This window comes from Muscardinus avellanarius (assembly GCF_963383645.1).
Source record: "Muscardinus avellanarius genome assembly, chromosome: 8".
Taxonomy (NCBI): Eukaryota; Metazoa; Chordata; class Mammalia; order Rodentia; family Gliridae; genus Muscardinus; species Muscardinus avellanarius.
This window is the reverse complement of record NC_137794.1, coordinates 108,210,843-108,226,280: the sequence shown is the minus strand read 5'-3', so window position 1 is coordinate 108,226,280 and position 15,438 is coordinate 108,210,843. Positions and strand designations below refer to the sequence as shown.

At 45.6% G+C, this 15,438-nt stretch overlaps 1 protein-coding gene across 3 annotated transcripts in view; it reads right to left on the bottom strand.

Annotated features, from left to right (window-relative positions):
- The window catches only part of ARID1B (AT-rich interaction domain 1B), a 404,291-nt gene that overhangs the window by 347,541 nt on the left and 41,312 nt on the right, over nucleotides 1-15,438 (bottom strand). For all 3 annotated transcript variants that reach the window (XM_080700338.1, XM_080700340.1, XM_080700339.1), the window contains exon 2: nucleotides 5,424-5,618. In XM_080700338.1, the coding sequence (XP_080556464.1) occupies nucleotides 5,424-5,618 (195 nt within the window). The remainder of the gene's footprint in view (nucleotides 1-5,423; nucleotides 5,619-15,438) is intronic.

Genomic DNA, 15,438 nt, shown 5'->3' with positions numbered 1-15,438 from the left:
ATTCTAGAAATGTACATTTTAAGGAGCAAGTGAAAATATACCATATCTTAAAACCTTTTAAAAAATATTTCCTTGGTACAAAATCCCAAGTACAGGGAACTTTGGCATCAAAGCTAGTAGCATCTGCTGTCTACTTGGAAACAGAAATGTGAGGTGTAAATGTATTGTTCGTAAACCTTAAATACCTTCATGCTCTCTGCTGAAGAACAACTGAGGAAACCAACACAAACCTCAGCCAACGAAAGCTATTGTGTATACAAACCTGCAATCAGCGGAAACAGTTCAGGTGCACAGCAAAGCTGCTTGGCTTGCAGCCGCTCAGTGCAGAGCACGGACGTCTGAAAATACTGTGCATCACACAGCTAATGGACCGCACAGACTATTTTAATGACCAAAACGATTACCTTCACTTCTCTTAGCTGTATCCTTATATGTGTATGTGTATACACATAAAATATATTTAATACAAACACATCTCATTACCCAAGAAGGCTATTGTGGCACAGATGTTGTTTTATATACGCATGTGCACATACAGAGACAGGTGGATGCCTCTGAGGGACCCAAGAAGCTAACCAAAACTTAAGGCTAAATGTCCAAGAGCCAGCAGGCACCAATCCTCTGCGTGTGCCACACCAAATCTCCCTTCTCATCCTACCACACCGCAGACAGTCCTCAAGAGCAGAAAGTCTAAGCTGTTTTGTAGATAAAACCAAAACCTAACCTTGACCGTTGAATTCCCATTTAGGATTCAGAGACGGTGTTTAAATCAAACAATCCATGTCAAAATACTCTGGCCTTCTGAAGTCTTTAACCATCCTCCTCTCTCCACTCAGCCTTACCTCTCAGAGACATTGTTTTAAGTACATCAAAACATGATTTTAATTATATTCAAAAGAAAAAGTTTTCAGAATAAAGTACCACAGGTGAGAAGCCTAGAAATTGCTCAGCTGCCTTACTAACCCCAAAGAAAACATTTATTTTAGCCAAACAATTGTAATGTTTGTCTCCTTTTTAGAACCATCTGCTGCCAAAACAAACATTTGCATTGGAAGAAGTGTCCTGGCTGTGGAGACACTACCAAATAAAATGCTTATGTTCTGAAATAAATATTTTACCCAAAGAACATGCAGCAAAATACAGCCAAGGATGTTGATGATAACTGAAGGCAGTCTAGAACACCTACCGCTTTTCCTCTTCAACAGAGCATGAGTCTAACTCAGTTCTTACTTCAGTTTAAAGTGATGAGCTTAGATGGTCACTGTAACACAAACTACTCATTTCTATGTCATTCAGTCACTTTCCAAACAATGATCACATTCCGTACTTTGTTGTAAAGCTCTCCACAAAACAAATGTTTTTAAAAACAAAGTCATGTTTTTGCATAATAAAAGCACTCATAAGCTTCTTTCTCTTTCTCCCTCCCTTCCCCTCCCTCTCTGTTCTTTCCCTTTCCCCTGTTTTATAATTCAAACAGGCATCAGACATCTGCAACAATGTCAGGACAGTTAAATTATCAATCAAATAACCCAAACTCGGGGAAATGTAGTGGAAATTTGCTTGACACAAACATAAAACTTAGCTTCCTCAGCCTAGTTTTCCTAAGTGTTGTTTTACATAAAAACCCCTTCTAAAGCGCGCTGGCAAAGGCCTGCCTATCCAGTCATGATCACAGAGCGCAAAGGCCAAGCAGGGACTCTGCTCACGCACGTCCCTGGTCCAGCAAAGGCCTTGGTGTCTTTAAAGTTTAAAATTAAAAATCTGAAGAACTCCAAGTCAGAGTCTAGTAACTAAAAGGATTATCAATCTGTGTAGCTCTGTATTCGCTGAAATCAACCAGTGTTCTTCTGTTAACCATCCTCAGGTTTAAATTCCAGGAGCCTCCAGGCAGAACATTCTCCACAGAGGCAGAGAAAATTCATTTCCCCTCTCAACTCAATAAAAACCCAAGTAGACTAGTTTGTAGGGAACCGTGAAAAACTAATCTGTTTAGGGTTGTACTTGCCTGATGATGTGGGAGAATCAGCAAGTGAAAGACCACAGATCTAGTTCCAGTTAATAAAGACTAAAATGATATACTATTATCACATCATGCTCCAACTATCCAGCCATGAGTATATTTCAAAAATAAAATTATCACCATACAAATCAAGAATCACCAGGTTAACACTAAAATCTAATACTCAATGGCCAATTCCTCCTGACTCTCGGACAAAAAATAAGCAGAGACATTATTCATGTTAAATTTCATATAAGCACTGTCCCCCAACAGAATACTCATTTAAAATTCCTATCACAGGAATAGAATGCCAGCCAGGAAGCAAACTGTGACCCCAGAGCCAAAGACAACTTGCCACTCAGCTGGTAAGTGAGCAACTCCGTTTACAAACTCGAATTCCTGCATTTTAATTCTCTGCAGAAATAGATGAGCAATATTAAATGAACTGGATTCAGCTCATTACAGGTTCACAAACCAAACACGGAAAGTTTTGGAAGGCATCCAGAGCCAAGTCATGCCTAGGTGGTGATGTCCACTCAATAAATACTCAACGTCATAATCATCTTTCAGCTTTTCCCCTGAAGAACATTAGCAGGCATAACTACCCCAACTGCATGGACCCTGGGAGGATACAGACGGCACCAGCGCAGAATCGCAGTGCCGGGCTCCTGTTTGTGGCCACATTTGTAATCTCCAAAGCTTACAAACAAAGCAACTCAATGAAAACTTGTCAAAGAACAAACAGTAAAGCTAACAAAGTAAATGCATGTACTCTAATAACCTCTGCTCAAAACTTTCACTAATTCTCCATTTTAAAACTATTAAGAACTGTTCACATGAACAGGAATTATAAAAGCTGTATGTCTCCTTTAAAATGTTAACAGACATTTTTAAATGTATTCAGTTATTTTTAGCTGTTTTGATTTTGAAACAAAATTCTGTATTTTAAAACCATATTAAAACTAAATTAAAGGGTGAAAGAGCAGTGGGGGTCACAATGGACTCCGCCTGAATGCTGGCCATCTCTGCAGTCAGGAGCATCAGTGCTTACCAATCATGCCATTTTCCTTTCACTATCAGAGAGCTCTGGCCATTTCTTTTTGGATAGTAGTAAAACAACGGAGATCTTAATTGAAAACTTGCTGAAATAACTGATGGGCAACTGTCATTAATTTGTCCCTTCAAATATATTTGATAGTTGCTCAATTTTAAAAATTGTAAGTCATGGGGATTAACAAAACCAAGAAGCCAAGGAAACTGAGATTACTTTATTTCTGTATGTCCTCTACCTTTAGCCTTATATATTTGGGGAAGAAAATAATAGAAATTTCCCAAGTAATCATTCTTCACACAGTCTCCATTTGTCTTACTCACACTTTGCTTCTGCAAACTAAGCCAATGTCTAAAACTTCCAAGACAGCCTTAACTCAATGAGAGAGATGAAGGAGCATCAGTTCTCACCATGAAATATCCTTTGGAATGACTTTCAATCCCACATCAGGGAACATGATAAAAAAAAGGTACAGAAAGAGCAGTGCCGTGGCAGGTGGGCCACCCTCTCCACTCGCCCACTCTTCTCTCTCTACCTCTTCTCTTCCTGTGGCTGGAGCGTCATACACAACTATTAGCTCCAAAATCAAATCAGCTACAGTGCAATGGAGACTCTGGCTTCCAGCTGCCTGGAATTTCTTCCCATCAAAAAAGTCGTTTTAAGACTAAGAAGGGCGCCAGGCGTGGTGGCGCATGCTTGTAATAATCCCCGTGCTGGCTTAGGAGACTCTGTTTCCAAATAAAAATATAAAATAGGTCTGGGAGTATAGCCCGAGGTAGAAGGGTTTCCAGGAACCCCAGTACCACTAAAAAAAAAAAAAAAAAGACTAAGAAGGGCGGCTAAAGGTTGGATGGGCAAAGAGAGAAAAGAATCACCTACTACTCATCATTTTACAAATATCACCCTCTTACAATTAGCAGCCTTGATTAAAGAGTTTTACTGTAGGAAGCAAAATAGTGCTGGAAGAAAGAACACGCCACTGACTGCTGGCGTTCCAAGTGTGTGGGGAGGGGACCGGGGCTGAACCCGGGTTCACTGAGCTATGCTCCACAGCCGTTTTTTATTTTGAAATGAAATCTTGCTAAATCATTATGTGCTGGCCTCAAACCTGCAACCCTCCTGTCTCAGCCTCCCATGTACTGGGATTGTAGGTGTGTGCACGATGCTCAACTTCAACAGCTGATGTTTATTAACTGCAGGATGAAATCTTCTGACAATAAGGAAGGCCACCTGGGAACCAGCAGCCAGGATCCAGAGACCCTCCTAACTGCCTTAAACACAAAAGGAAAAGACAGCGCTTGTCCTAGAGGAGCGAAGGCTCAGAGGCAACTTAGGAGTCTTAGTGTGCATGTAAAGTATGATAAATGATTCTCCACATCTGGAGAACAAAGGTTCTGTCCAACTCTTTTTTCCCCCCACAAAAGACTTGTAGTCCAGTAAGGTGAAGAATTTCCTGGAAGGAAGCATGTTCAGCCCTGAACTACTACAGGGCTACTGGGCAGCCCTGTGGAACGGCCCAAGCTGGCGACAGTAAACGCACACAGCCTCAGCCCACACGCTCCCTGGGGCACCAGGCACGGCGTGATGATCTATAAATAAGCCTTTCTGGTGTTCTTAGTAACTAAATACCCTGACAAGTCTGAATCTAATTTAGTCTTTTCCAAATTTCATGCTTCTTCAGGTCAAATAACAAGGACATACTCTCAAATATAAGAGACTAAGTTTTTCTGAAAGACTGTAGGCTTATACTGCTGGAAGGTGAACAGTCATTTATGGTAACTCCACTTAAATTCTGGAGAAAGGGGGGCAGGTTAGACATTTTTTTTAAGGGCAGGAAGAGTTTATGTAAGTAAAAATACAGAACTCAAGATTTATGAAAACAGGAACAATTCCTCATAATAAATACAGAAATCTTTTTTAAAATGTAAAAAAGTGATTAAGATATTTAAAAAATGTTTTAAGTTGATGATATCTGCATGGAAAAGACCTTTAAGTAAATGAGAAGTCAACAAAGAGCCTTTTCATAGCTCTGACCCTGACAGTCTGACCTCAGAAATTCAAGAATCCCAAACTCACTTCAGAGCTGAGATCTTTACAGCACACGGCCAAGCTGAGAAACGGTCCACGCTCCACACAGCCAGCACTACAGGTACCTCTGTTCACTTGAAGAAGTTTGATTTCACCAAGACTTTATATTTAAAGGTAAATAAGTAATAAATTTTGTTTCACCAAACCAAAAAAAAATTTTAAGAAACAATAAAAACTAAAAGAAAAGAAAAAAATCAGTGAAATGAACTTCAATTCTCTTCACACCAATCTTGGGTAGACAATAACAGGCAAAGGCAAAAGGTGAGGAGAAGAACTAACACCCACCTGCTGCTGCGGGTACTGCATGGCTCCCAGGGCCCCGGGGGCGCGGCCCTGCATGCCGAGCGGGTACCGCTGTGCGCCCGGCGGGCCGTAGGAGCCTCCTGGGTACGGGCTGCTCTGCTGCGGCTGGGAGTGGGGGTTGCTGCCCATGCCATATAACTGCGGTCTCTTCATGACCATTGGATCCATCGGACTGCCCTGCGAAGGAACAAAGGTAAGTTTGTTAATTTATCATTTATTTCAAACATAGAAGTTTTCATTATATTATAAGCACAATTTTCCAAATTCTGAAAACAGTGAAACCAATGACTCAACAAACAGAAATCCAGAAGTGCACTGGGGGGAGCGTACTAGATTTTTTTTAAGGCTTTTTTTCAACCTTTAGGAAGGTTTTTGCATCATGAGCAATTTAAACTTCTATTATGCACAGAAAAAATGAACAGAATAGTTAATCTCATTCATCTCTTTTGTTTCTTTTTGTTTTGTTTTTTGTGGGTCTGAGGATGGAACCAAGGGCCATTCAACCTCTAAGCTACATCCCCTGCCCTATTTTTTCTTTAATTTGAAACTGGGTCTCACTAAGTCGCTAAGGCTGGCTGCGACCCGCGATCCTCCTGTCTCAGTCTCCCGAATGCTGGGATTACAGCGTGCCCACCACGCCCGGCTTTGTTCAGCTCTTTTTAATTTACCAGTATAAAGAGCAAAGGATAAGGGTGGTTAGCAATACTTTTTTACTTCAAAGTGTCCTTAGAACAATTAATTTTTTTATACCTGAGTCTGCAAGTCCTGATCAAGCAGTAGTGCATCTGAATATTCATTAAAATGTGAGAGGACAAGCCGCGCGTGGTGGCGAGGAGGATCGCGAGTCGCAGCCAGCCTCAGCTACTTAGTGAGGCCCTCTGCAACTCAGTGAGACCCTGTTTCAAAATAAAGTATCAAAAATAGGGCAGGGGGTGTAGCTTGGAGGTCAAATGCCCCTGGGTTCCATCCCCAGCAGACCCACTTTAAAAAAAAAATGTGAGAGGACAGATTTCAGATTATTCAAAATGTCTAGGATAAAACTCCACAATGTAGGAATGAGTCCCAGACTGAGTCGCAGGCCACCTTCCCTGCACAGGTAAGCATCTCACAAACGTATCTAGAGTTGGAACTTTTTTTGGTCTGGCGAGTCAGTCCCCAGGCCTCAGGGGAGAGCCAGGAGGGAACCTGGAGGGACTTTCACAGGAGGGCAGCAGGAGGAAGTCCCTGTCTGGGGCTGCAAAGCCAGGCGTGGTCACTCAGTAGATCCCTTCTTCCTTCTAAAATCATACAGAGAGTCCTACTTTGTGCCAGACTCAAGGCCCGGGCATGAGAACAAAGGACTCTCAGGAAGGCCTAGAATGGCAGTGAAGACCAGATAAGGGCTCCAGGTGGGGTGGGCAGCCCGATGCTCAAGAGAGGCCGCACTGAAGGACAGGGAGGCCATCGGGATCAGGGGAAGTGCGAGGCAGAGGTGAGAGGCCCTTGGGACTCCCTCCCAGGGCTGAGCCACCAGGTCTCCCACAGAGCACTGGCCCAGCACATCTGTCCGGCTGCTGGCGCAGGGAGTGGCTGGTGGCGAGTCGATGCCACGCCGCGTAAGGAGGCTGAGGCCCTGATCTGGGGAGTAACGAAAAGAGACAGGTGCTGAGGCACCAGCGGATGCGCGTCCACACAGGGGCGGACCCGGCTCCACCAGGAGCAGAACGGACACTCCACACGCCAACACTGAGGCTCCAATGAGGAAACCGGGTGAAAGCCCAAGAAGGAAGTGACACGCTGAGCCTGCAGCTCGGGGATCCAAAAATAAGTGGGGAGGCCAGCCAATAAGTGGGGAGGCCAGCGTGCTGAGGAGGTGTGAGCCTGGAGGCGGGGCTGTGTGTGCACTGGATCTCCCGGGAAGCTCAGCAGTGAGCTCGCACAGGGAAGGTTCAGTAAGTGCAGGATGAACTAACAAGCAGGAAGCAGGTAAACCGACAAACTTTACCCAGGGGGAAAAAACATGAAAAGAAAAAATGGGTAGAGAAACCTTAGAGAACATCACCATTTTAAACAGAAGGGGGGAAATTGAGCCCAGAGAGGCCAAAAGAATGGCCAGAAAATACAGTTGGTCAGATTCCAGATGATACAGTGTCTTGGGAGGAAAAGGCACCAAAGCAGGCCTGCAGCATGGGCGTATGCCCGGGCCCATACCCCACCAGAGGTGCTGGCTGAGCGAGGTGAGGACAGTCTCCTTGCAGAGAAGCGACAGAAAGGGAAGGCATGGCGCAGGGGTGAAGACCCACGCTCAGGAAGGAAGCTAACAAGTGCCAGCCCCTCTTCAGGCCTCCCCAAGGCTGCGTGCCACCACTCTCCCTTCTTGGGCCCAGTGGGCGATGCACACTGACTTTGACCATTGGACTAGGGACCACGGCACTGTGCCGGGTACTAGGGGCAGGAGAGTGCGCCTGGGTTAGGCCCTGGAGTGCACCGGTGGGGACAGCGTCAAGACCCAAGCAGCACAGGCACTCCCTGGATGGTAGACTGGGACGGGAGCAGCTCACTGGCCCTGCAGGAACACGTGGCCTGGCCTCAGAAGCCCCAGGGCTGGCCAGCACCAGGCCCACCCGAACGGACCATATGGAGGACCCAGGAGGAAATGGCGCGCTGCCCCGGCCCCTCCCACAAAGAACTGTTATGCCCCAGTTCCCAATTTTACAGAATTTACCTGTCTAACTTGGACCAGCCACGAAAACCCGGGACCTACAATGACCGGAAGTGAACGGCAATGACCCTTTGCTTAACGGCTGACCACCGTAAGCAACCTGCGCGGCCTCAGTCAGACAGGCACAGAGGCTGGCAAGTCTGTCTCAACACCTGAATCTAAGGCTCACAGGGCTTTCTCAGAGCCATTCAAATTAGAAGCTATGCCTGAGAAAAGAAAAATGTGATTATCATCCAGACTTTATCCAAAAGGAAACCAGAACTGCTATGCGAGTGTGGACGCCAAGGCTGAGCCGGTAAAGGAGTGCACAGCCCGCTCCAGGCCCAAAGGCCCCATCCACCTGGACAGCCCAGCACAGGAGCCCCTCCTTACTTCATTTTGAGTAGTGGCCAGTCAAAAGTGGTTTAATTAAAGCAAAAAATTTTAATGGGAAAATTATTGGAACACCTATATTTTAAGGAAATAGATAACAGTACAGCAAATTCATATTATCAGCAATGTAATATGCTTTGTAACACCCATCTCATCTTTGCTGCCAACTCTCAGTCCTATTAAAATTCAGTTAATTTGCACTCATATGAGAAAAGTTAGTTTACCCCTGAGATTCCTAAAAATCAAAAGCATGAAATACAGATTATCAATACCTCTCAAAACGTATCAAGTATCTTTCAGTGAGACTTTAGACATGAAGATATTCATATAGTGCAAATTATTTAATTTTAGCCTCCTCTTATTTCCTGCTATTAAATATTCATTCACAATCCAAATTCATCCCACTGTGTACTTACTATTTTTAACATTAAATATGTATAACTGCAGTATCTCAACCCCAGTTTCACTATTAGCTCTAGCTCTTTAAAGAAACCAAAACCCAAATCAAATGTAAGACTTTTCCTAAAATCTAAAGGCCAACTTGTCCCTTGTATTTACATCTAACCTAAAGCAATTATATATGTTATCTGCCCTTCTAAAAATGTTATCTACCCTTCTATTGATATATTTCCAGAGTATGGCCTTTTCTTTTTTTTTTTTTTTTTTTTTTTTGGTGGTACTGGGGTTCTTAGAAACCCTTCTACCTCCGAGGTACACTCCCAGACCTATTTTATATTTTTATTTGGAAACAGGGTCTCTTAAGCCAGCACGGCTGGCTTCGAACCTGCGCGATCCTCCTGTCTCCGCCTCCCAAGTGCCTCCCAAGTGCAGGGATTACAAGCGTGCGCCACCACGCCCGGCAAGTATGACCATTTAATTACACAGATAAAATACACACTATATCAGGAACATCATCCACACTAAGAATGGCCCTGGCCAGGCATGGAGGCACACACCTGTAGTTTAGCTACTTGGGCAGCTGAGTCAAAAAGATCAAAATTTCAAAACCAGCCAGGGCAACTTAGTGAGACCTGGTCTTTAAAAAGTCCTCAAATACGTCTCTAAATAGGTGATTCCAAGCATGCATCTACAACTACTACAGTTTGTGTTTCAATTCCATAAAACTAGTGCTTTGAAGGTCACAATATACACCATCATTTTCAAAGAGTCTTAGACAGACCAGTCTGGTTTTAGTAACTCAGCTTCTAATGCAACTTTATTACTTGATAGGGCTCCGCTGCAATTCTTCCACATCCAAATAAGATTTGGGAGATATATGTGTGTATATGCATATGTATCTCTCTCTCTCTCTCTCACACACACACACACACACACACACACACACACACACACACACACTTCTACCTGGATTTCCTTTTCATGCCTAGTTCAAGTTTCCATCCCCAGGATTATTTAACTAAGAAAGGAAAACTGTGGGGTGGGGGGGAGTTGTGTGTGTGTGTGGTGTGTGGTGTGTGTGTGTGTGTGGTGTGTGTGGTGTGTGTGGTGTGTGTGTGTGGTGTGTGTGGGGGGGGGTGTCTGTGTGGGGTGTGTGGTGTGTGTGTGGTGTGTGGTGTGTGTGGTGTGTGTGTGTGGTGTGTGGTGTGTGTGGTGTGTGTGGTGTGTGGGGGTGTGTGTGTGTGGGGTGTGTGGTGTGTGTGTGTGTGGTGTGGGGTGTGTGTGTGGGGTGTGTGTGTGTGTGTGTGTGTGTGTGTGTGTGTGTGTGTGTTTTACTGGGGATTGAACCAGGGTGTTCTACATCCAAGCCATATTCCCAACCCTTTTTTATAGTTTGAAACAAGATCTCATTCAGATGCTGAGGGCCTCACTGCATTACTGAGGCTGACCTCAAAGCTGTGATCCTCCTGTCTCGATCTCCCTAGAACTGGAGTAACAGGTATTTGTCACCACATCTAGCTTATGATGTATACTTTTAAAAACATATTTGTGTATAAATTCCAATCATACTGGGTAGCACAGTTCAGATACACAGTAAGCAGGTTTTCAGAGTTGGCCTGGGAATGCAGATGCTTAATTTTAAGATTGCTCACATTAAGCTGGGCATGGTGGTACACACTTGTAATCCCAATACGTGGGAGACTGAGACAGAAAGAGCACAGGTTTGTGGCCAGCCTCAGCAACGTAGTGAGGATCTATGCAACTTAGTAAGACCCTGTTTCAAAATAAAAATAAAATAGGGGTGGGGTGCAGCTAAGAGGTAGAACACCCCTGGGTTCAATCCCCAGTACCCCCAAAAAAATTACATTAAAGGACAATTCACTTATATATTCCCAGTATCCTTCAGATATACTTCATATTTTAATATCATTCTTTCAGACTATGTCCATCCATGTATTTATAGGAAAGATAACTATGTAACTGTATTTGCTCCTAAGCATCAAATTAAGGACAGTTTATTAAAAGTTCTCTTATTTTCTCAGCACAATTCTTTAAACCACAAATTTGGGAAAAGGCTTTACAAAAAGAGTAGGAGGAGGAGAACAGCCATCATGGGGCGAGCTAAATTGTATCCACACATCTGGATTAAACAAGCATGCTCAGTAAGAAGGAGCCCCTTCCTCTCTGAATCACTGACTGGAGGAGTGTTCTCTTACTGGTAACTAAAGAAAACTTTTGAATTCGTGCTCCATCATCTAGAAAACAGGCAAAAATAATCTAACCTGATGTGAGCAAATGCAGATTTAAAACAATAGGTATAAAATAGTATAAAGCTCCTTCTGAAGACAATGCCTACCCTGGCAATTATGGTGAGCGTGCCATTAGTTACAGCTTATACAGGGTCTCCAAGCTGAAAGAGCTACCAAGCCACCGGAACCCTTCAGCCACCTACTAACCGTTCAACGAAAACTGAAACCAGCTATTCAACAGGTACAGGAGTTGTGAAAGGCTCTAATTATCAACACATCAGGATATATACTGACTTAGAGATGTACACAGAATAGTGAACTTTTAAAAATATGATGTGCACAAGAAAACGATGTTGATAATGATCAGGGGTGGCCAGAGACCTGTGCGTAGCTGCTGTCATCGCATGAAGCAATCCATGATGGTTTTGCTGGGGTGTCTAAGCACACGCGTGGAGCAATCCATGATGGTTTTGCTGGGGTGTCTAAGCACACGCGTGGAGCAATCCATGATGGTTTTGCTGGGGTGTCTAAGCACACGCGTGGAGCAATCCATGATGGTTTTGCTGGGGTGTCTAAGCACACGCGTGGAGCAATCCATGATGGTTTTGCTGGGGTGTCTAAGCACACGCATGGAGCAATCCATGATGGTTTTGCTGGGGTGTCTAAGCACACGCGTGGAGCAATCCATGATGGTTTTGCTGGGGTGTCTAAGCACACGCGTGGAGCAATCCATGATGGTTTTGCTGGGGTGTCTAAGCACATGCGTGGAGCAATCCATGATGGTTTTGCTGGGGTGTCTAAACACATGCATGGAGCCCTGTTTTCCCTAAGCATACTACAGCCCTGCTCTGGCTCTCCACAGGGGGCTGGAAGATTTGTGACCAGCCTTCCAGCACTTTCCTTGCATAACACTTGGCCTCCTCCCCAGCACCCAGCCACACACTGGGCACTGCCACCGGCCCCACACCCAGCAGCACTCGCTGCGATGGCACCTGCTGGGGTGTCCTGAGTCACCCCTTGTTCTGTCACTCCTCTGGGTTTTCATTTTTAGAGTGTGACTTTTACCTACCAAGAGGACCCAAATGACAAAGCCTGGCCTCTTCACATCTCACGCAGCCCATGACACGGAGGCAGAGGGCCGCGGCTCCCCAGTGACTGCTTAGGAACCCGGACTGACCTCATGAAACCCTCGCAAAAATAAAGGGGCAACGTCGCTAATCAGTGAATCATTTGTCGATTCTGTATACATGCAGCAGACATCTGCAAAGTCAGAGGTAATACATAACTGACACTGCTGGCCACGTTCTCCCAACCTGTCAAAAATAAGAGCAGAGCAACAAAAACTCTCATCTCGTTTCACAGAGAGTGCCTGATCCTCTGGAAGCCACGCAGTTTTCACAGAACCAACAACCTAAGTGACCCAAGAAAGCCTGTGAGCGGCAGGACATTGCGGATTCAGACAACGCCAGGCTCGGGTGGAGAGACAGACCGCCTGCATCCCACGCTCACTGCTGTTACCTGTACGCATGACACACAGGACCTGTTCATTACGACCTGGACTAAAACCCCGGAGTGCTTTCCAATCTGGTATCAGCTCACTGTGGCAAGTTCCGCCGCCAGTGCAGAGCGCTGCCACAATCTCCAAAGGCACAGGGAGGACCGAGGGGTAGAATTCCAGGAAACTGGCCAAGACAGGGGAAGTGTTTCACTGTTAGTCCACTGCGGCCCCTGACCTGATGCCATCAGCAACGTGGGGGAGAGGCGGTGAGACCCGAGCACTCGTCTATGACCTAGGAAGAGGACCAGCGTGGGTGGGTGGGTGGGTTTCGTCTGATTTGGTACTGGCTTTGGTCGCCCTAAGTCAAGGTGCAGAGAACACATGTGTTTTGTGAAATCATGGGATGGCATCTGAAGGAGAAGAGCATGAGAAGAGAATGTTTGTTGAGAGGGGGGGGGAGGAGGAGGAGGAGGAGGACGGAGACAGAAGCAATTTTTATTTGCGCCACTTTTATCTGACATAAACATATCTACTGTGTAATTTTGTGTGTGTGTGTGTGTGTGTGTGTGTGTGTGTGTGTGTGTGTGTGTGTGTGGTGATGCTGGGGATGGAACCCAGGGGTCTTCTACCTCTGGGCTACACTCCCAGACCTATTTTATATTTTTATTTGGAAACAGGGTCGCTTAAGCAAGCACGGCTGGCTTCAAACCTGCGCGATCCTCCTGTCTCTACTTCCCAAGGGTGGGAATTACAAGCGTGTGCCACCACACCCGGCTCTCCTGTGTAATTTTAAGTAAAGAAGTTAGCTTTCCACACATAGGCATTATTATTAAATAAGTCCAAAGTAGAGGACACATTATCCTTTCCAAGCTACTTTAAATTTTATCTAGAGTCTAAAATATCATAGGATTTTCACTTTTTAGATTAATACCATAAAATGTCAATATGTTATAACCCATGTGCAGGTTATAACATGTCATAACATATGTACAAAGTAACTTCCATAAACTACCAATTAAAAGTAACAGTGTTTGACTTTATCAGCTCTGATTAACTTTACTTAGAGATGCTCTTAAAAACATGAAGAGCCATCCAATAGCAGTGTCCAGCATCCACGGAGCCCTAGAATCCCATCCAAAGACGTGCATCAAATAGCAGCAGCAAATGCCATGTGCTTCCAAAGCACTGTATACAGATCGCAATTCTCAAAACACTCGAAAGGTTCAGAAGTAAAACACACAACCTTAGAACAGAAGAGAGCCTCACAGGTCATCCCAAAGCGTGTATGAGTCCCCTCGTGGCGCCGACAACCACGGGTGTTGTAGAATGGACCTCCCCCTTCTCGACCACAGAAGCCACGTGGCGGTATTTACATCTGCGGGCTTCGCTCTGCGGCCATATTAGCAATAGCTGTTTCCCTTTTCTGAGTGAAAAATGTCCATTCTTAGTCCCCTTGACACAAAAACTATTGCAGAGTTCTTGCTTTCTTTTTTCCAGAACCTACTTTAGTACCAAGGTAGCCTGAGATCTTTTTATTTGGGGCGGGGGAGTTTACTGGAAATTAATCACAGGTAAATTCTCCCTCTGAACTATACTCCAATTCTGTTTTAAATTCTGAATCAAGGTTTTGCTAAGTTGCTGAGGCTGGCCTCAAAGCTGCGATCCTCCTGTTTGAGCCTCCCCTGTACTGGGATTACAGGTGTGCAGCACCAGGCCTGGCTGGCCTGAGATCTGCATGTCCTCTCAGTAGCCCCACCCCACAGCCACCCTGCCCACCTCTTTAGACAGCTGGGAAGTGGACCCCAGCAGGGAATGTCTTGATTGCTTGCTTCTTTCAGTTTGCTTCTTTCTGGTCACAGTCTCTTTCCTAATGAGACTTTTTCAGATCCCGATCCTGACACCTAACATATGAACTCCATTTCCAACCTGACATCAATCACCAGTGAGATTGGTGTTTTGTTCAAGCCTCCATCAATGTCGCTGATACAGAAACTCCAAAGAGGCGCAAGAGAAGACAGAGCCCGGGCTGAGGAGCGCCACCCGGGCCAACAGCACCAGGCACAGCACCTAGAGAGACAGAGCCCGGGCTGAGGAGCGCCACCCAGGCCAACAGCACCCAGGCGCGGCATCTGAAGGAGAAGAGCCCGGGCTGAGGAGCGCCACCCCGGTCACCACGTGCGGCAGACAAGCCTGCATCTTCCACAAGCTTGGGCACACCACGCTCCCACGACCTCCCCAGGCCTGTGTCGCGAACGTGCGTCCCTCAGCTGCTGTCTTGGGCCCAGGGCTCCACATCCACCTGACACCGTCCTGCCTGGACGTCCACAGGAGCCCCCGCCGGCCTCTGCCCTCCGTGTGCCCAGTCCTGGCTCTTCGCCCTCCTCTGCACCACAGCAAAGTCCTCCCCGAGTCGGTCAGCTGCACCCCACTTCTCCAAGCACCATGGCCTCCAGGGGAACCTGCCTAGACCGCCCCGGGGAATATAAATGGTGACTGGGGAAGACCAACACCAAATCCTCGGGCAGCTGCCGTCCAGGTGCAACCGAGGAAGTCCAGACAGCAAGACTGTTTAGGTTCTCCAGTTTGGACTGACGTCGTTGTTTTTGTTTTCTTTCTGGGTACTAGGGATTGAGCTCAAGGACATTTTACATTTGAACTACATAACCCTGGCCTTAATGTCTGTTTGTTTGTTTGTTTGTTTGTTTGTTTGTTAGGAGGTTCTATGATTGAACCTAGATGCATTCTACTTCAGAACTATAATGCCAGCCTTGTTTTACT